The sequence below is a fragment of the Lonchura striata genome, chromosome 7, assembly GCF_046129695.1.
Source record: "Lonchura striata isolate bLonStr1 chromosome 7, bLonStr1.mat, whole genome shotgun sequence".
NCBI classification, from domain to species: Eukaryota; Metazoa; Chordata; class Aves; order Passeriformes; family Estrildidae; genus Lonchura; species Lonchura striata.
In genome coordinates, this window is record NC_134609.1 from 34861749 (window position 1) to 34883463 (window position 21715).

The following is a 21715-nucleotide window of genomic DNA, read 5'->3' on the forward strand; positions in this document are numbered from 1 at the left end:
GGTTTTACCTTGTTTTGTTACTGATTTGCATTCCAATTGTGCAGAACAGGCTTTAGAATAAAAGTACAAAATGTGTTCTGCATCATGCTCACATGGCTATCATGGGGCAAAAGTCTGCATCACCTCATTTCATATGTACAGGGACATACTTCATTCACAGGTGCACTTCTGCAGAATCCACCCCCCCAAAAAGGCCCAAACCCACACAGATAGTACGAGATTTCATGTGCCAAAATACCTGCTTCTCCCTTTGGGGCCTAAAATAGCTTAGAAGAGCTATTCCAGGCCCCACATAGACTCTATATCTGATTCTTTTCTTCTTCTACACCCAGCCCCTCCAGACTTAACCTGTTCATCACCAGCAACAAACTTCCATTCCAGATAACTGCCCTTACTACATAAGAAGCTTTGGTTCCTGCAGCTCTGTGGATTCTGAAAGAAAAAGTAAAATACTAAGTTTCTTGACAAAAGGAGAAAAACATAAACTCTGATATGATTTCACAACTTGTCCCTTCCCAACTGCTTGGTATAGCAAGCTCAGCACCATGAGGAATTCCTTCAAAAGTGAAAATTATTTGGAAGTATCTTCTACCCATCCAGTAACTCCAACACAGACACAGAGCTGTTGACAACAGAACTGTTGACGCATTTTGTTTTTTAAAAAACCTACAAAACAGCAAAAGTCTGTAGCTTCCAATTTTGAATTTGTGATTGCTAAATTTAAACCCAGCAGCAGCCTTGTTACAGATTATTACATAAACCCAACTGCTTATCCCGCTGCACCAACCACAGTTACTTTTGACCTAACTAGGCTTAAAGCACATTTCTTGGCCCCACTTTCTGTTGTCAGCCCACAAGGAAGCAAATACCCACAAAGAGAGGATTAAAAAGGATACAGCAATACTTGAGAAGAGAGGACACAGATTTGCAGCTTCTCTGTACCATATTATTGTTTTGGTTTGTTCTGGGAAAATCAGGTCAGGGACATTTGGTCACAAAAGGCTATAAGCTCTATCCACAAACCCCCTTCACAATCACTGAAGTGCTGCTGTGTACCACTTACAGATTTATGTTTAAAGAAAGGTTTAGGTTTAAAGATTTAGGTTTTAAGAAAGCTCCCACTTGTCTGCATGTTCTTCCCACAACTCAGATGATACACTGGACAGAGAAGCAAAGGCTCACAACAACACAGATTTATTTACAAACACACTACAAACGGGCAGAGCAGTAGGCAACAGCAAATAAAAAACAAGGAGAAACTCCTTTGCACAAAATAGAAACAATTCTCTCAGGAACATGCAAGAAGATAACAGAGGGAAAACAAAGAGGAGACTTTCAGAAATTTAGGTGATTTTTTTTTCCCTCTACACAATGTTTTGGTGGCCTGTTTGAAACCGTCTATGTAACCCTGACACAGACGCTGCAGACTCTGTAGCTCCTTCTACATTCTCTGTTTCCTTCAGTATCAAAAGAATCAGTCACAGTCAGAATCCATGCAGCATTGGTTTAGCTTTATGTGACTCAGATGCACTGACATATTTTGACACAAACTGATATTCTGTGGAATCACATTTTTTTTCCTTTACATTAATCTATTAAACATGCCTCCTGTACTCAGGGATATATTGCATTACACTTGCAACCAGTGCAGCAGCGGGGGAGCATCACTGACCAAAGGTCCATTCCTTTATTTCACCTGCAAATTTATTGTAAAACCTGTGAAGCATTGAACAAATATGTCCACTAGATAAGATGCAACATCAGAATCTCAATATTCTTTGAGCCAGGGCAAGACAAAACTAAGCACACGAATCCTAAGAAACTGGTGATAAACTCAGTTGTGGTACAGTACCTTAATTAAGATGTTGTAAAAAGACACATTTGGGTTGATTTTCTTTTGTTTTCACTCTCCCGTGTGCATTGGAGATGCATTGCAGGAAGTACAGAACTGAATAGACTGTGGCATGCCAAGACATAATGCCAGTGGGGAGCAGAAACACTTAACCCAAGTTACCAAAACTCCACAATCCTGGTTGGTCAGAACCAGCTGCTCCTCAAAAGAAGGTACCTGTGTGCTGGTGCCTGGCAAAGCTGTCTGGAACCACCACTCAGCAAACCCCTGCTGCACACGCCTGGCAGGGCTGAAATTACTTGACCACTCATTTCTACTTCTGTCCAACATTATGCAATCTTTTTGCAACTGCAGTAATGAGGGCAGCTCCCTTCCCACTTCCATCTTCAGAAAGCATAAAAGTCACATCACACTGAGGGGCCAGCTCCTTCACTGTTTCCTGCAGGATCCTAGAAAAACTGGAAGGGAAGGGAGAGAAGAACAGAATATTTAAGCAGCTGCTTTCTGAGCTGAGATCTTTGTACTCACCTATAAAGCAAGGAACCTCAGCCATTGCTTTCTTTTGCTTTTTCTCCTATTCATGAAAAATACAAATTTCTGTACGCAATCAAATTCTAATTTTTATTTCTCCACTTGGATTTTGTTCAGCATGATGCCACACACTGCCCACATCTTCAGAGATCATGAAGGAGGCTCTCTTCTCCCAACTCAAAAGCTAATGCATCTATTTCTAGGCCTTGTTCACAGAATGTTGACCCACCTCCAAAAACTCAAGACTGCTTTCTATCTAGGAGACTCAGATATTGTCTAAATCTACCAAAACACTGGAAAATAAGTATTAGGTTCACTCAACATCCCAGAGAAAAGAGCCTACCAGTGGTAACTGGGGTTGACTTTACAATTTTTGATCCAATGGCTAGGAAAGGGAAATAACAAAATGCAGTGAGATGTATTGGATCCTTACCCCCTCTCAGGTTTTTAATCACCTCAGCAGAAAGCTGGTACAGGTATGTTTTCACAGTGAAAACAAGCAAACCAGCAAAGGGAAGAGGTACCAAGGTACTCACTGCGGATGGAGCTTGTACAGAGTCCCATCTGCTCCAACAGTGATTTGCAAGCGCTCCACGCCTCGGTTCTCCCTCTTCTTCTCCACAACAGCAGCCAGCCCTGCCCCACAGAGCTGGGCAGCTCTTGTTGAAACAGCTGCACACACCTCCTTGACCACGATGCTGTCCTCACAGGTGCTGTCCAGGCCCAGCTGCTGCAGGATGCGCCGCAGCTGCGGGAGGGCGAGCCGGTCGCTGCAGGGAGCACACGGAGCCGTCAGGGAAAGCGCCAGAGCTGACACAGCCGTGCTCCAAGGGAAATGGGACCACTGCAGCTCTAACACTCCAGTTCTTTCAAGGCTGGTTTCTGCCTCAATTCAGGTGGAAAAGCTGCTCCTGCCATGCCCTTTGCCATGTTAGGCTGCATCTCCAGGAGGCACAAGCAGTAAGCATCCAGCTAACTCCCAAAGCCATGAGGGAGCAGAGCCAGATCAGCCACGGGACTGCTACTGCAGATCTCAAAGCTGAGACACTCCTTTTGAGGCTTTCCACAGCAGAAAGCTTCAAATAGCCTAGAGACCATTGTAATCATGTACAGATATATGGGTATGCACATATTTGTGTATCGCCAACTTCTTGCTTTCTTAAATAAGTGCTATTTGAAGTCCCACAAGAAACAGCTTGATGGCTAAGGCCATCATTATCCAAGATATCCCAGGATGTGTAAAGGAAATGATAATTCATATAATTACGACAATAATTCTGTAACTTCCCCAGTTTCTTATTTTTAAGTTTTATTGTGGAGGTGGGGGATGCTCTAACTGACTTAAATGACTTCTTGAAGGAAAGAGCTCCACACACTTGCAAAATACTGTTTTCTAGGTGTCCCAGAAGACTTTAAGGATTTAAACCACATAAATCTAACAACTTTACCTCTCAATCTGAGACAGGAATTTTGTTTCAAATATGCCTTTTTTCCTGAGAGATTCCGAAATATGTCCTCTGAACAGCAGCCCTTGTTTGGTTAAGTCAATCAAAATTTGCCTTACTATTTCACCTAGGTACATTCCACTGGTCATTTTTTCATACCTGTTGGGTCAAAAGAGGAATAAAAATGTTCATTTAAAGAGATGGCTCTGTTTAGCATAAGGAGTGTGTACATGCCCTGTGAACTCAAAAAAAAAGCAGTCCAAGCTTCAGAGCAATAGCCATTAAACTCCATTTTTCAATAATCAAAAATCTGTTACAGTGACTTCAAGTGCAAACATTAATTACAATATACTTACCTATGCCAAATGGCAACAGAAGTAGAAAAAAAATCCTTGCAATATTAAGCAGAATATTATGTTAAAGTCAGAGTCCACACTGAAGTGAAATTTTTCCCTGTCCCTGAACGCATTCAACAGTGAGTTACATCTAATCAATACTGTCTTAACCCAACAAGCTTGAGTTGTATTTTGCCTTTGAAAAATCACCCTAAGAGGAGGAACAAAGTATGACCTAGAATTTGCAGGGAAATCTTAAAGCTGCACTGTTTGGTAATGCTTTAAGATGAAAACAGTGCTGTGGTTAATAATGTAGGTCTTTGTTCTTTTTCTTTTTTTTTTCTTTTTTTTTTTTTTTATATCTAGGTTACTTACCAAGCAACAAAAGAAATGCAATATTAAAATTTCCTTTTTGATTATTCATTCATTAAGCACATTTGAAAAAGCAGCCAGTGTCTCTCAAAGACTGACTTCATCAGGCTCTTGACATCAGGACCATCACATTTACCTCTGTTTCCCTGGGTTTAATGAGCCTTCATCTACTTCTCTATCATATTTTGTCCTGATGTAGTCAATGCAGCCATTGTCACCAAATGCTCCCCATTCTGTATTAATGCACATTTTTCCTTCATTCCCTTCCACTATTTCTATGTTTTTCATGTCCTCCATGTAGCAAACATTGGTGCCTGTTCCTAGAAGGAAAGAAATTACAAGACTTCAGCTGGAAAAGTGAAGCAGCACCAGAAACTTATGGAAGATGATTGCAGTGCTCATCTTAAAGCTCTCTTTGCCACATCTCAAATTACAAGATCCCTTCCAACACAGGCCATTCTGTGATTTTATGCTTAGATATATTTCTAGATCAAAATCTGGAGGAACCAACTGGGGCAATAACCTAAAAAGTCCAACAAGAATTCATTCAGATTTTTAAAAGTATTTGCTTGTTCCATGGTCTTATGACCTGGCTACACAGTAACTATGAATGTACTTGTCAAAACAAGAATTCATGCTCTATCTGCTTGTATTCTTTTATCCTGCACACACTTGTTAGGCACCATCAGAGAGATGACCAAAAGTCCAGCAGATTGAGGAACTTATCTGCTACAGATGTTGTTAAGTTTCCTGCTGAACACCACACAAATCTGCCAAGAACCCCAAGCAACTAGTAACACAGTATATCGAACTCAAATAAAAGGTGCTGGTTTGCAGATCCCAAAGCCCAGCTCTGCAGAGGTCACTTGACCACCACTGTACCTGCAATAAGGCCAATCTCACAGTTTGGATCCTCATAGCCACAAGTCATCATGGTCCCAACAGTGTCGTTCACCACGGCTACAATGTCCAAGTCAAACTCCTGAAACACAAGTCACGATCAGCAGTGGAATGCCAGAGTGAGGGTGCATTAAATACACCAAAATAAGCAGAAAAAACTAGCTCACATTTCTTCTCCTGATAGCCTCTCTTAGCATATCAACAACATCTTCCCCCTCACAGTCTGTTGCCTTGAATCCTTTTGTCCATCCCACAAGCGTTCCCTGAAGCAGAAGAGAAAGAAAGTCTTAAGTGAAGACAAAGAGCAGACTGTGCATTGCAAGCATCAGCTTTTTCTTGCCTCCCACCCCAATGCTTTTTTTTTTTCCAAATAGCATCTCTTCCTGGACAGGTTACTGTGGGTGTCTAGTGCAGGCTGTGCTCATGTGTCTTTGTTACTCAACTGCTGATGGTAGTGGCTCCAGGTTTTCTCAGCTTTTTGTCAAGGCACTGCACACAGTACCTTCTAAATCTCATTTGGAAAATGCTTTTGTTGTAACTCATCAAACATTAATGAACATCTACTGTTAATTTTTGGGTCGTTTCCTGAAGAACATTTGGTATGATCCCACAACTCCAGGCAACACTAATTTGTTTCTTTTCAGACAACAACCACGCCAGACAGAAGTTGATTTCCAGGTTACATGAAGTAATTAGCTTTACACTTCCTAAGTGGCTCTGGACTGTCTATCCAAAGGGGAAAAAAAAATAGAAGACAACTGGGAGAAAAATCTGATATTAAGAAACACCCTCAAGTTCTAGCAACAGTAGAAGACCAGTGTGACATATTATGGGAAACAGATGTGTCTCACTCAGTTTGCCATCAATACTGTAGAATTTGCTTCCTATCATTTCTCAAGACCTAAATGCTAAGCTGTGGGTTTAGGAAGCATATGAATTCATGTTTCCACAAAAGGCCAAGTTCTATTACTACAGTCTCAACAGTGAGCTGAAAACTGAGACAGAGCAGACTAATTTCCAGGTTTAGAAGCTATTGTGAACCCCACCAGGACATAAAAACATTCAATAAAATAGCAGTCTCTCATTTCCCCAATATCCTACATATTTGACTAGAACTTAGCAGTACAACATCCCCTGCCCCTCTTGGAAATTCATAAAAATAGTATTTTCTTACATAAGATCTGAAAAGATAACAGATATTATATCTGTCAAAAAGCCAACTCTTCCAAGCTGAACAAGTAAGTTCAGGTCTGTCCACTGACACTCAACAAAAAGAAGCTAATGTGGTGCAGAAGTTACACAGTCAAAGCTGTGCAGTACAGCTTGGGAAACAACCTGGGACTGCAGCTGAGTAAGCAGGAGGAGCCATTTGTTATCTGTTGCCATTGAAGAGTTAAGGCAGCGTAAGGAGGCTCCTGGGTTATTAAAAATTTGCACTTCATTTTGTTGTCATGAGGGCTTAACCTTTACAGAACAAAAACAAGTTCACGTCCACCGCTTACCAGAGACAAGAAGTGAAAGTTCTGCCTCCAATAGGCAGGTGGATAACATGGGATGATGATAACTTTCTCATGAAACACAAATGATTTGCAAAGTAAAGTAATAAATTCTCCAAACCAACAAGTCAGCCTTGCCCAAAATGATGTCATTTACCAAGCAGATGCAGAGCTGCCATCTGACCATTCTGTGCTGCAGCTCTTACCTTGTCAATGCTGGTTTGCCTGCAGGGGAAGGAGAAGGTGAAGCCCAGAGGAAGACGAGCACCTTTAATCCCCATATACTCCAGAAAGTCTGCTGTGCACTGGACAATATGGTCAAAGAGCTGGAAGGAAAGAAGAAGCATATAAATCTCACAAATAATCCCATATAATGGGCCTTGGCTGGATCAGTTAAACATTCATTTAAGATTACCTCTTCTCCTGTCCCTTGCATGATCTCCAAAGGAATGGCAAAGATTTTGTTATACATTTGCACTGATCTTCTTCTCCCACTTTTGATTTTGACCAACAGAACCCTGAAATTTGTGCCACCGAGGTCAAGGGCAAGGAACTTTCCTTTCTCTGAAGGAGAAGAAAGTTATTTCATTTTGGTATGTTGTTCTGACATTTGCCAGTCAGAACAACATACTGATGACAGCACCGTTCGCTATGGCATTTATCCCATCAAGTCTACTAGCATGGGGCCGAAGATAACAGATAACACAGCAGGAAGCACTGGTTTGACAACATAAATTCCACAGCATGTGCCAGGTTAATTAGCACACTCTCTCCCCCCCAAAAAACAGAAAGCAACTTTCCTGAACCGCCTCAAGAGCTAACCTCACCTGTTCCATCTGGCATCCCACAGACGTACGTGGGCAGCATCTTCACCGTGGCCTGGGCTTGCGTCTCTCTCTTGAGCCCGTGCTCCAGCTCAGCCCTCATCTTGTCCCTCAGCTCCCGGAGGATGGCGGGGGGCAGCCGGAGGGCCGCGAGCGCGGCGTCGAGGCGCCGGCGCTGGGCCGCCAGCCTGCGCGCCGCCGCCGCGACCACCGCGGCCCCCCGGCCGCTGCCGCCCTGCGACGGCAGGAACCGCACCTCGCACGCGGGCGCCAGCCTCCGCACCGCCCGGCGCAGGCGGCCCGCCAACCTGGCAGCGAGAGGCCTCCTCAGGCTCTCGCAGGCCTCTGGGGCATGGCGCGCTTCATCTCCACTGCACTCAGGCCCCAGCCAGTCTGGGAGAGCAGCTGGAGAAGGTTTCCACTTTGGGAAAGCGCAGGTTCAAAAACAGTGCAGGGAAGGGTGGAGGGAAGGGGAAGGGGAAGGGGAAGGGGAAGGGGAAGGGGAAGGGGAAGGGGAAGGGGAAGGGGAAGGGGAAGGGGAAGGGGAAGGGGAAGGGGAAGGGGAAGGGGAAGGGGAAGGGGAAGGGGAAGGGGAAGGGGAAGGGGAAGGGGAAGGGGGAGAAAGAGAGAGAGAGAAACAGAAAGAGAGAAAGAGAAACAGAAAGAGAGAAAGAGAAAGAGAGAGAGAAAGGGAGACAAAGAGAGAAAGGGAGAGAAAGAGAGAAAGGGAGAGAAAGAGAAAAGATAGAGAGGGAGAAAAGATAGAAAAGAGAGAAAGGAGAGAAAAGAGAGAAAAGAGAGAAAAGAGAGAAAGGAGAGAAAGGAGAGAAAGGAGAGAAAGGAGAGAAAGGAGAGAAAGGAGAGAAAGGAGAGAAAGGAGAGAAAGGAGAGAAAATAAAAAACCCCACAGTGATCTGCAAGTGTCCTAGAGGCCCAGGAGTCACTTGAGAAATCAACTGCATTTCCTCTGACACCATTATTCCAGGTGTCATGTTTTTCACAGAATTCACAGAATAATGAGTTGGAAGAGATCTTAAAGTTCATCAAGTCCAGCCCAGCCCCAACACCTCAACTAAACCATGGCACCCAGTGCCACATCCAGGCTTTGTTAAACACATCCAGGGATGGTGACTCCACCACCTCCCCGGGCAGGCCATTCCAGAATTTTAACACTCTTTCCGTAAAAAACTTTTTCCTAATATCCAACATATATTTCCTTTGGCACAGCTTAAGACTGTGTCCTCTCGTTCTGTTAGCTGCTGCCTGGAGAGAGACCAATCCCCACCTAACTATAACCTCCTTTCAAGAAGCTGTAGAGAGTGATTAGGTCACCCCTGAGTCTCCTTTTCTCCAGGCTGAACACCATCAGCTCCCACCCCACTCCAAATCCTAAAGCTCCTGGAACAGCTTTGCAATACCTAAGCCAGTTAGACCTCAGCCCAAAGCTGAATCAAAGCCGGCAGTTCTCTGAAAAACCACACACATGTGCAGATGGAGGCTCTTAGCAATTACCAAATCCTCTTTAGTTACTCACTTGGGGTGGGTTTTGTAGAGCCCCCCATCAATCCCAACAGTGGTGCGCATCCTCAGCAGCTTCTTGTTCTCCCGGAGCCGGGTGAGGATGGCTGCCAAGGCGGCAGCGCAGAGCTTGGCCGAGCGGGAGGAAACAACGGAGCAGACGTGCTGAGCAGCAACACAGTCCTCCTCCGAGGGAAACAGCTTCAGCTCTGTAAGGATCTCTTTTGTGTTGCTCAGGCCTTCCTTGTACCTAACCCCAAAACGAAAGAATACATCGCCAAATACAATAACATATAAATCAATACTTTGGCTCAAAAAGAAATGAGAGGAGACCATGACACAACCTATCAGACAGCATCATAATTGGGTCCCATAAAATAGTAATGTGGTCCCCACAGCATTCCCAAAGTACCCAGGGGAGAGAGGCTGCTTCCTGGGGTTCAGCACTTGGGACCAATCAGCTTGTCGAGAAGAAAATGAGATAAACAATCCAAAGGAGAGCACAAGAACAGATATACAGCTTCACCCAATACAACAAAGAAAATAATTCCTGGAGTGACAGTGAGGACCAGGATCCCTCTTCAAAACATCAGAATCCCAGTTTTCCATGCAGTCCTCCATTAGCTGATCTATAACCTGTACTACATCTCCACAGCCCCGTATTCCCACATCAGAGAGGCTGAAAACTGAAAATCCACACACTCAGGTCTCCAGAGAGGTTATTTAAACAACCTGCATCTGGGCTGTTTACCAGTACACTTGTTACTGTGGTTCTTTGCTAAAACTATCTTACACCAATTTCTACTTTCAGAAAGGTCAACTTTTCTCCTACGCAAAAGCAAGATCAAGCTGAACAGCTCAGGATTGTTCCCAGCACTCACAGATTTTAACTACACTTTCAGTATCACTGCTGTGCTAGTGAAAGACTAACTTTGAGAGTGGCTACTCTCAAGGAGCATATTACAAGTTCTTACTTTTCCATTGCAGACACATGTTTCATTTCAATCTTGCCCTTAGTAAGCAGAGCTGTCGACACTTTCCCATTGAAGAGCAGACCTTCCTTTGTCATTTTTAGGAGAATGAGTCTCACAAGTTCCCCCAAATACAGGCTGCTGATCATCTTCTCAAACCTGGAATGGAGCACGGGAAGGATTCCAGGTGTTCACCAGCTCCCCTCTTGAGCCCTCCACAGAATCATACCAGAGCAACACCTGGTTTTAACAACACATGAGCAACTGTAGCAGCAATTCCTTGGCCTGAAGCAGGGAGCTGTGGAAGGTACTCACCCTCTCCAGAAGGGAAAGATCTGGATTAGACAGAACCAGCATCAAGTCATCTCAAGTTCACTTAAGACAATTTCTGTTCCTAAGGGGCTCTTGGCAAACACTGGAAAAGCATTCTGAGAACTCAGACTGCAAGTCAGTCAGGGAATCACTTACAATTGTTTTCCAGGGTTGAGAGATCCCAGATCCAGCTCCCGATCGAACTCTGTGCGGAGATCATCCAAAGCACCGTCGTCTCCGAAGGCCCCCCACTCCGTGTTAATGCACATCCTGCCCTCGTCCCCCTCCACCAGGTCGATGTGCCTCATCTCCTCCATGTAGCAGGCGTTGGTGCCAGTCCCTGTGGGTATTGGATAAGCCACTGTTTGTTCCATGTGTGATTTTTCTTTAAGTCCACATGTTTGGGAATAAGTCAGTACATTGCCTTTGGAAGAAAATACAAACGCAGAACCCTGTGGCACAGGATGTTAATATAGGCCACTTGCACCCGTGAAATCATCATTTCACAGTGAATGAAAAAACACTGAAATTATTCTAAGGTTTGACTTGTTTAAAAACATTTTTTTCTCTTTCAAATGCATGTCTGTATGCCTAATAAAAGGCATCATAGTGCATAAAAAGGAGAAACTGTGGAAAACATAGCTGGTACTAATGACCAGACGTGAGGGGAATTCAGCTTTCTCTGGACAGACACAGTAATTTTCTATACAGTCAGCAGAAAAGTTTAGTATGCTGGTCACAACTGAGTCCAGACAAAATGGGGACTGTGGTATTTGATGGCAATGTGATCAGCATAAAAACAGCTGCTTTACAGAAGGCAGCCAGGCTTGAAAACCCATTGTTTTTTCCATTTTCTTTCTGCTCTTTCCTGTATTGTGAAACTCCCTCCTACATCAGATTTGTAGCAATTCAACAAATTAGAGGGAAAAAACCCTTCATGGTGAACAGAAAAAATTACCAATTATGAGTCCAACTTCACAGCGCTGGTCATCATATCCACAAGTCATCATGGTTCCCACCGTATCATTGACCAGTGCCAGAACATCAACATCTATGTCCTAATAGCATAAAGATGAGTGATTAACAGGGAAAAAGGCTCAGAAAGCCTCCTCTGTGATAAAGCACCAGCATGCAGACATACTCCCCAGGTTGCACTTTGAAAGCCTCGTTCAGGAAAACTCTTCGATTGAAAGACACTATTTCCTTTTACAACACTCTTCCCCACAGCTCTGTAAGGTTACAAATATCTCTGAATTCTCAAGTGTTTCGCCAGCCTCTTTGATTGAAGCATTTGTTTTCCCCAATCCCACCTCATTTGCCAGAAAAGTGGCACGTTATTGGTGTGAATGTTGTGATACTGTGCTCACAGGCTGTGTGAAAGGTTAACATCCTACCACCTGAGCAGAGCCCACCAAATGGGACAGAAAACACACACAAATGCAGCTACAGCTGTGCAGCAATACCACACTCAAGTAGAAAGTCCTTCCATTGAGGCTATGCAGTGTCCTCTTTAATATGAAGTCATCAAGATATGAAAAGATGCTTTTCATTTCTTAGCTGGCATTATCAACAGCACCAAACATGAAAAGCAAGACTTTCCAATATATTAAAACACAGTATTACTCAAAGGCTGTATGCTAATTCAAGGGCAGATTTAATCATGTCTTACTGCTGACCTTAAAAATTGCCATCAATGGCTCCATCCTACAGACTGAAGCAGACAGGCAAGCTCTGGTGGAGTTAGGTGTGCCAATTTGAGATGACAGTTTCCCCCTACCAACCTTCATCCCAACAAGCCAGGCTGTGAAACACAATGTGTGAAATTACTGAGTGTTTCATATCTCACCCAGTAGTTTCACAAGAGGTTTCCTGGGGCTGAGACAGTGGGGCCAGACTGGTGAGCTGTCACAACTAGCCTGGGCTATCAGCATGCAGCTCCCCATGTGTTACCAGAGCAATCTGAATTACAGCTGTGAGAGAGATTCAGATCCACCAGATGTGCAGGCAGGCTGGGCACTTGCTACTGAGCATCCCTGAAGGATGTCTGACAGCTCTCAAAAGAACCCACACACCAAGAGATGATTTCCCAGGAGGACCTTCTCTGGTTCAGCTCCTGCAGGTACAAAACTTGCCTGGTGCTTCTGGAGGGCCCTGCGCAGAGAGCTCACCACGTCTGTGTCCTGAACTCCTCGGACCCTGAAGTGTTTTGTCCACGCAAGAAGAACCCCCTGAAAAGTAACAGTGCAGTGATGACCCAAAAGCACACAAAGTTTAGCACACAAACCATAAAGTCAGTCAAGACTGAAGTGTGTGGAGAAGTCCATCATTACACTGAGCCAAAATAAGTCAGAGTAGAACATCTTACCTTGGGGTACATGTCAGTATCAACACACCAAAACACCAAAAAGGTACAGCCATAAAGTCCCAATTCTGTAAATGTTTTTCCCTGTGCTTCATTTTAAAGCACGTGTGGCTTTCTTATGCTGATCAGAGTCTAATAGCATTAAGCAAAAGGCATTTGCAGGACTGGAGCCCAAAGCACAGATCACTAGAAATAAGAGAGGCTAGAATGAGAGAACACAAAATAATTGCAATCAGCCCTTCATTTCCCCAAGAATTGTGTCAAGCAGCTACAGATATTTCCTATTCAGAATCAACTGTAAATACAAAAAAAACTGTGAGTGATTAAAGAAATAAAGATGCTTCCAGACACACAAGTGCACATCTATTTCTAACAGTGTTAATACAGGGGCACATGGTTCCTGTGGAATTGGGTACTGACTGAGCAGTAGTGTAGCTTTAGCTTAAAGATTATGCTGCCTTGAGAGGAGAAATGAATCCGTGACGAATTGTCAAGTCTAGTTAAATACTAAAAGTCACCCATGCCTTCTTCAGAGAGCTATGGAAACATGACCCCACGTAAAAGCCACAAGGTAGCACCCACATCCAATGGCTTCTCCAAATTCTTCAAGGAGCTCAGCTTGACAAGAGTGTTTCTTTATGCATCTTACCTCCTCCAGCTTGGTCTGTTTGCATGGAAAAGAAAACGTAAATCCAAGAGGTAACTTCTTATGCTTCAGGTTTTTGGTCTCCATGAAGTCTGACAGACAGTCAGCAATGTAATCAAAGAGCTGCACAAGAAGAGAGGACAGGACAGCTGGGCTGTGTCTCACAGGCAGGTGCAGCAGCGCAGCGGCAGCAGCGCAGCGGCAGCAGCGCAGCGGTGCCCTACCTCGGCTCCGTTCCCCTGCATGACCTCCTTGGGTGGGGGGTAGGACTTGCTCTCCAGCTGGCTGCTCTGCTTCCCATCATCAAACACCTTCACCCAGTGGACATGAAACTGGGAGCCGCCCAGGTCCAGCGCAAGGAAGTCACCCTTCTCTGCAGCAGAAGGGGACAGCCATCACTGGGGGTGGCCACCGAGCGTGGCTCAGGTGCTGTTGGAACCCTGGTTACTGAGAATTTTAGACTTCTCGTGCTGACAAGCACTGACTCCCCAAAGAACATTACATTTAACCTATGGCCATAGAGAAGACTTCCAAAATTAAATAGTAGAATTGAAATTATAGGTGTGTAGTTTGAATAGAAGTGTGTAATATCACATAGTAGAAAACTTAGGAGTTTAAAGTTTTAGAATACAGTAATATATATAAACCAAGATATAATTTTAAAGTGGAAACTAGTCCTTCTTCTTTACCTTCTTCTTCATAAGTTTAAGTAGTATTATGTAATTAGATAAAAAAGTCCACATTACGGGCCACAGATAGTTATTAAGTTAAAAGTAAAACTAATTTAAGTGTCATTTCTTAACTAGACAGTTTATCCTTAAAAAGCCTTGTAAAGAGAGAGAAAGGTCTCAATTTTTTAGCTTATTAAAGTGCTGTAGAACTCACAGTTTATAAAACTGTAATATAAATAAGAACTCATAAACATCTGAATCCAAACAAGAAATACCGTCTCACACATTTAATCCTGACCCTAACAAAAAAAAAAGCAAAGGCTCAACGAGGTGTCATGCTGATGGCCACAGCCCAGGGCCCTCCCTCACCACAGCCTCTCCTGCCCCAGCAGATCCTTATCCTATGGGCCTGGGAGCATCAGAAAAACTGAGAGCTGGAAACCCTCAGCAAGGCTATCAGGTGTCTCCTTTTAGCCTGCTATGTAATAGCTAATTCAATTTTTATTTGGCAGTTTGGGTTTGTTCACCCTGCTCCTTCCTGGATGCAGCAGCATACTTTCAAGCTGCAGAAGGATAAGCTTCTCAGCAAGAAAGGCCCAAAGCAACTGCAAACCAACCAGAGCACACAGGGGCTGCAAAACTGTCACCTGAAATGTGGGACAATCAAACACGAGATCATTACCTGCAGCCAGTAGAGGATGCAGGATTTGCAGATATGTTAAGACTGAGCTCTAGAGCAGAAGTCAGATTCCACATGGAGCACAGCTAATTTGCCACCCAAAGTCAACCAACAAAATCCTCTTCAAATGGCTTTTGGTGTTTCTGTGAAAGTACCATTTTGTTTCACAGGCTTGCTCAGACACAAACATCTCCAGCAGCAAACATCAGATGGAAGGACAGTTTGGCCTCACTGCTACAGTAGAATTTGTTTATCACTCACACAGGAAAATGCCCTTCCCAAAAGGAAAACACAAAACACAGTGGTATGTGCCTAGCCTTACATGATCTTTGTTCCACATGATTAAATCTGGTCCTGAAAGGAAAGGAAGCAGGAAATTCTACCTGTAATACCATGGTTAGCTATCAAAGGTGAGGAGGCAGATTGGGTTACTCAGTAAACTGTGACATTAGTCAGACTATTAATCCCTAAACAATGAAAAACTGAAGATGCTCTTTATGAGTCATTTCAGTCAGCAACACTGAGGGCACCAAAAAAAAAATCTCAAAGTTAATAATAATAAATATGTTAGTAATAATAATAAATAATGGAGGAATAAGTTTGAGCTGTTTAAACCTGCTGGAAGTTTTAACAAGTCTGGAAGCAAGATAACCAACAAGGATTTTTCCAGAGGGCAAAAATAGAAAAATCAATGTGATACTTAAAGTAGGCACTGTGGCAATAAGATATAGCCAAGCTTGATGCTGCAGCATGTCCTTGGCACATAGGAATGGCCACACAGGCCAGGAGAGAACTGTCCGAACTTGGCCTTGGGGGACTCTTGCAACACAGATGACACTGCGTGCAATTTTCCAAGTCCTCTGGCCTCAGGGGTTCCCTGCTGTTCCACGAGACCTCAGGACCAGTGACTGCCACTGAGATTGCAAGGGTTAAGAAAGGACTTCTTTCTTTCTGACAAAGCTAGCAGAAAAGGAAGAGTGCTCCCTTCCATCCAGTCAGCTTGTGTATAATTTCTCTCAGACATGCCTCATTTCAAGGAACTTACTTTCAAATACCATCTTTATGCCATTAGAACTGTTATTCCTCATTTAACTTCAGGGAAATTACCATCAGAGGGAATAAAGTCATGTGGAAAGGTACAAAGCTGACATTTCAGTTTTTTGCACAGCTAATTTACACTGAGTCCTGATCTAGATGAGACACAGAATCCTACACAAATTAGCTTGGTTAAACCTGAGAAAAATGTCATTTTCTATCAGGCTGAACTGCCAGGAGCCAGCTGAGGACTTATTCTGGATGTGGATACTTCTCCAAACAAGATGAGCTTTTAGTTCCTATCTCATGCCACATCCTCACAGAGGACACTACTGCACTTTCTGCCTCTCTGTTCAAGTCTCAGCTGAAAAAGCAGAGCAGTTTCCTGGTAGACCCCATCCAGGAGCAGATTTTCCCAATGGAGAAGGCAAGGAAGGGCAGAAGGGATCACTTTTTGGGGAATTAGCGAAAGCAGTGCAGAATCTGGGGATCACAGCTCTGAGGATACCATGCTGCTGTCACTTGGCCATTGGAGGGGTTTCACTGCAGCATCCTGCCCGGCCTGTAGCTCCAAGAAGGTCAGAGCAGACATCCCACAGCCACAGCAGGCTGCACTGCAGGCTCTGAGCTGTAGAGGCTGCCCTTGCCCTGTCCAGCCACAGCTCCTGCAGCAAGCCCTGCACTAGGAACAGATGGGAGAAGCTGCTCCTGAGCACTTACTAAGTCCTTTCCTCAAACAAGCAGCTCTAGGTCAAAATCCACCTGGTTCAAGGAGGAAACCTTAGCTTATTAGAGTGAAGTGCTGTAGAACTCACAGCTTATACAACTGTAATATAAATAAGAACTCAAACATCTGAATCCAAACAAAGAAATACCGTCTCTGCCAGTGCTGCCCTGGCTCAGCGTGCACATGTGCTTTCTCAGTGAGCCAGGCAGTGACCCAGAGCCCCTGGCTGCCCCGTGTGCCATCTGGAGTGCTGGCAGCAGCTCTTCTTGCTGAAGCAGCAGGGCTGGGCAGGGACTCACCTGAGCCATCGGGCAGCGAGCGCACCAACGAGGGCAGCATTTTCACCGCTGCCATGGGGCGTGTGTCTCTGGCCAGCCCCTTCCCCATCTCGGCCTGGAAGCGAGCCGTGACATCCAGCAGGACATCGTCGGAGAGGCGCAGCTGGGACAGGTACCTGTCCACCTGCAGGGAGGGAAGGTGCCACTCAGAGGCACGCAGGCTCCTGGGGCTGATCGGTTGCTTCGTTTTCGACCTCAGCGCCCAAGTTCTCGTGACTGTCAGTGCAAACAAGCTCCAGCTCATCATCAGGACATTCACTCTTCTAAAAAAACTTTGTTTTGGAAATGTTTAATGCAGCCCTGGTGAATTACTGCCCAAAAGTTGGCCATCTTTTCTGATGGCTCAGTAGCTTGACAATCTGTGTAAGCCCATGAGATTTGCTTGAGACCCTGACAAGCTGTTTTCACACCATCCTCTCCTGCTAGAGATGTAATGAATGAGAACTGCAAAGTACGTCAATCTGGTGAGAATTTGACCTCTCTGAGGCAGGTCCAGAAAATGCCATCAGTACCCAAGCGTGTCAGCCACAACCCAAAAAAATCTATTCAGCTACTGCTTCACTCCACAGACAATTAACTTTATTGGCATGCCAGGCTGGAACTCAAAGCCTTTTTCTCACTCCAGTTCTGCTCTCCATTTTCTCGTGATTCTAGGATTACATCTAAAACACATTTTTGGGTGCAATCAATACCCTTTGTTAAAAGTCTGTAACTCTCAGGATACATCAAAATAGAAGTCAGTTGAATATAAAAGAATTTAAAGTATCTATGAAGCAGCTCATTCAGATAAACTGGCAGAGAAGCTAATGAGTGTTTATGAACAGTGTCATCAGGGCAAAGTGAAAGGTTTTTTCCTTAAGGAAAAATGCTGCTGGGACTGACACATACCTGCAGGAATAGAAATAGTGTGGCCTAGAAACTACACAACTGGGTACAACAAAGGATTAACACAGGAAGAAAAAAGAATTTGTCAACATCCAGAAGCTTTTGCACTGGGGAGCCAGATTTTGGTGCTGTATGAACATGATGCAGGCATATAATAATAACTGTGTGCTCCAAATAGCTAGGTGTCCACTGGGTCACTGGTGTTTGCATCCCACTCCCCACCACATGAGACTCAGAGCCAGAGGAGGGGGGCAGGGGAGAGAGGTGGGACAGCTGCCAGTGCTTTGCTACTACAGACACTCAGCTCTTGCACTGCGTGCTGTGTTGTCGTGGTGCTTTATCTGTTCAGAGCATTTCATCAGTCCCATTTTCATAGGGAGGTCTGGAGGGTTGGAAGGACACACACCAAGTCTCACCGACAATATGGCAGGATTTAAAAGGCTGCATTGTCTAAACAGAGAGCAATGCAGGCTGTAGATAAGTTGGTCTCTGCTGCAATTTGGACTGGCCACCTATTTTAATGAGGTACAAACGAATTACCTATTTACAGTCCCATTTAAACTGATGGTCAGCAATGACCCACCTGAAAGAGCCAGGATACTGAAAGTCACTCCAGCACTTAACACACACACAGAGGAGAAAGTGTTAAACTACAACATACCATTTTCCTAGAGCAGCAGCTGCCCTTGGATAAATCTGAATAATAGCCTTGAAAAGGCTATTATTCAGATTTGTTTCTGTAGCCCTTGTTTGTGCAAGTACTTGATTTCCTCCAAGGGTGTTTTGAAGACCCACCACTGTGTATGATCCATCATCTTAGCCTATGCACCCATACAGATTTTTTGGAGAAAATATAGTGACTGGAGACATACAACACTTATGCAGTCTGACATGGACCCAATAGCCTTGTGACAGAAACTCTTGTGGGGGAAAAAATCTCTCAAGAGCAATAAAAATTACCGTGTCTGTTGCCAGAGAACATGCACTAGCTCCCTGCTGCCCACAGACACTGCATTCCTCACCCTGTTTACCTACAACCATAGGAGTAGACAGCCCTCTCTGAGGAACCAGATAAGGCAGAGCCCAGGAAAGCCTGCTAGCTCTCCAGCCTGATTTACAATCTGAGCAAGGCCCTGCTCTCATAACCATTTACTTGTAAACACAGGAATGGCCAAGCTGTGCTAAACCAAACTGGCTGCCCTCCTCCTGTGGCACAGGAACAGTGCCTTGCCTCATTTATGGAAAGAGCACTGCTTTCATGGCAGGCAGGCTCTTGGTTTTGCCACCACAGAGGAAATAAGCCTGGGGAGGGAGAAGTGGGAAGACATTCCTTCTTTCTAATAAAGGAGGAATCAGCCCTATTCTGTAAAGCCTACCCTAGACTACTTAGAATTCTGAGGAACATGTGGTTTCTTGCCTTCAGGAAGGGTTGGTTTGCACTTTGCAGAAAGACTTTGATTTTTTCAATGGGTTTGCCAGGATTTCTCTGCTCCCTCGTCTCCACTGTCCTCACTCAACTACAAGCTGGATGTTTCTCTGCAAAGCCCACTACACCCAAGCACTGCTCCACAAGGTCTTTCTCTTTCTTAGTAAAAAGAATGAAGAAATATTACCTCTAGATAAGAGATCAGCTCCTCACAGAGGGGAGGGGCAGTGAGGCCTTTTTGGATCACATTAAATCCTAGGGATAAAAGGGCTATGACTGAGTCAGGGACATCTGATTGTTGAGATACCAGTATCTCTCTCCAAAACAGAATTAATGGAAGAAGCCCTCCTTGGAACAAGCCACTCCATGTTTTGGGCACAGACAGGAGAACCTGGAGAGGCTCACTTTGCTGATGAGCTCAGTGATGGAAGCAGATCCATGCACCAGGATCTTGGACCTCCCACCATTCATCCACAGACCACCTCCCACCTTTCCAGCCCCTGGCTGGAAAACCAGAGGATGGAGCCTGGTAGCAATGGCCACCTGACAGCACTCAATGAAGACACCAGGAATACAGAGGACCTGCAGGGGACATGTCCACAAACCAGAGGACCTCTGACTCATGAAGTTTACAGGTCTCACATGGTCTTATGATGGACATAAGCCCACAGACCCATTTCAACATGGCCATGAAAGCAGATTAGGGAAGAGCGACCATTAGACAGCTGACTCCCAGTACTGACAGCTCCATATCTGAGCCATCTCGAGCTTTTCCAACTGTAATTAAAGGTCACACCTATAAACATCAGAATGATTAGCCAGTTTTGAACCAAAGAGGAGGCACAGGAACCTCAACACCAGTTGGAAATCTCTCCTGAATCTCAGCAGACCCAGACCAAAGACCACAGGGGTTTTCCCTATCCTTGCTATGTGACCGATTCCCGATTCCTGCTCAGATTGAGAAATCCCATCATTCACAATACACTTGCAAGGTGATTCAGCAAGAGTCACCCTTTTTGTCCTCTGGGCTCTTCCACACCATGCCAAATAAAGCCTAAGTACTTTCTCTTACTGAAGGGAATTTGCTCCATTACTAGGAGAGCACTTGTAACTGTGCAGAGAAAACCACTAACCAGACCTATTTTCACACTCGCCAGGTGGTTTAAGGTCTAAATACCTCCTACCCCATTTGGCTGAATGGTTTTAGTGGATAATGCCATTATATGGTCTGCATTACGCACTGCAGACCCCTCCGTATCTGGGCAACACGGTTCTTAAAATAGCAATCAGCTAAAGCTGCAACTTACCTTTTTTATTTGATCCTCTTTTAGCTTTGTGAAATGGAAAGCTAGCAAGTGGACAGCCAACATTTTCTTGAAGCAGATGGATGAGTCAGGAATGACAGAGCTGCTGTGAATAACTCCAAAGCAACAGATCTTTATTCACAAAATTGGAGCTACAGAAACTTCAGCAGAGGCATTTTCCCCCTTGTGGAATTGCAGAGTTCCTGGGAAATAGAGTCCAGAAATAAATCCATCCAGTGTGATCATGTCAGTGATTAAACTTCTGCCTCTTTGTATCACACCCCCCCATCAACCCAAAGTCCCTCCCTCCCCAGCTCCACTCTTCATTGTGCCAGAGCAGGCACCTGGAGAGCTGCCAAGCTGAAGGGGAGAAAAATCGATTTTGTTACTGCCCCACTTGGGAATTGTTACCACTTCTCAACGCAGTTGCTTCGCAGCCTGCCCCGCTTCATTCCAGGGGCTGACAGGCTCCCACCACTGCCGCCGCTGCCGGGAATCTGGAAAGTCAAACAGTTTTAGGAGACTTCTTCCCTCTACTCAGCACTCCCACTCGTGAGACAAGCTCTTCTGCATGAACTAACTTCACTCTAGCTCTGCACGGTGCACCCTTATCTGCAGCTTTGTACCAATTAAGCTTCAGCTGTGTAAAGAGCAGAGACACACAGACCCCTGCCCCCAGCTGGAATGTCTCTTGCACAATTCCCAGCAGAGAGGTTTTGGACTGATTCTTCCCCCTTCTCCCAAAGCTCCAGACCAGTGAATATCCTCAGTACTGCAAAACCTGGGGAGAGGATAGATTTACCTGGCAGGCAGCAGTTGGGCATCAGACTGCCCCACTGGAGGGATGCCTTTAACTGGCAGCACAGAGGACCTACAGCAAGAGCAGCTTCCTTACACCATCAGATTCTGACACAGCCTTTAACCACCACTCTCAAATTCATTCTGAATACACCAGCGTTTCCAGGATTTTGTCACTGTATCAAGTGATACAGAGTACAAAAACATCATCCCAAGAAAATTCGGTGAAATGCTGACACAAAGGAGATGAAGGAAAAAAAAAAAAGGCATTCTCATGGGGTAATTAGA

General features: G+C 44.7%; 1 protein-coding gene across 1 annotated transcript; it reads right to left on the reverse strand.

The window, feature by feature from the left end:
* Positions 1-1178: 1178 nt before the first annotated feature.
* LOC110469886 (hexokinase HKDC1) lies at positions 1179-21220 on the reverse strand. The gene is made up of 18 exons (XM_021529077.3): positions 20633-21220; positions 16976-17138; positions 13789-13937; positions 13568-13687; positions 12689-12784; positions 11515-11614; positions 10713-10896; positions 10248-10403; positions 9290-9523; positions 7759-8063; positions 7347-7495; positions 7138-7257; positions 5603-5698; positions 5418-5517; positions 4672-4855; positions 3832-3987; positions 2920-3153; positions 1179-2310 (listed from the first exon to the last, which is right to left on the reverse strand). Exons 1-18 carry the CDS (start codon positions 20693-20695, stop codon positions 2166-2168), a joined length of 2754 nt encoding a protein of 917 aa, XP_021384752.2. The 5' UTR covers positions 20696-21220; the 3' UTR covers positions 1179-2165.
* Positions 21221-21715: the final 495 nt, after the last annotated feature.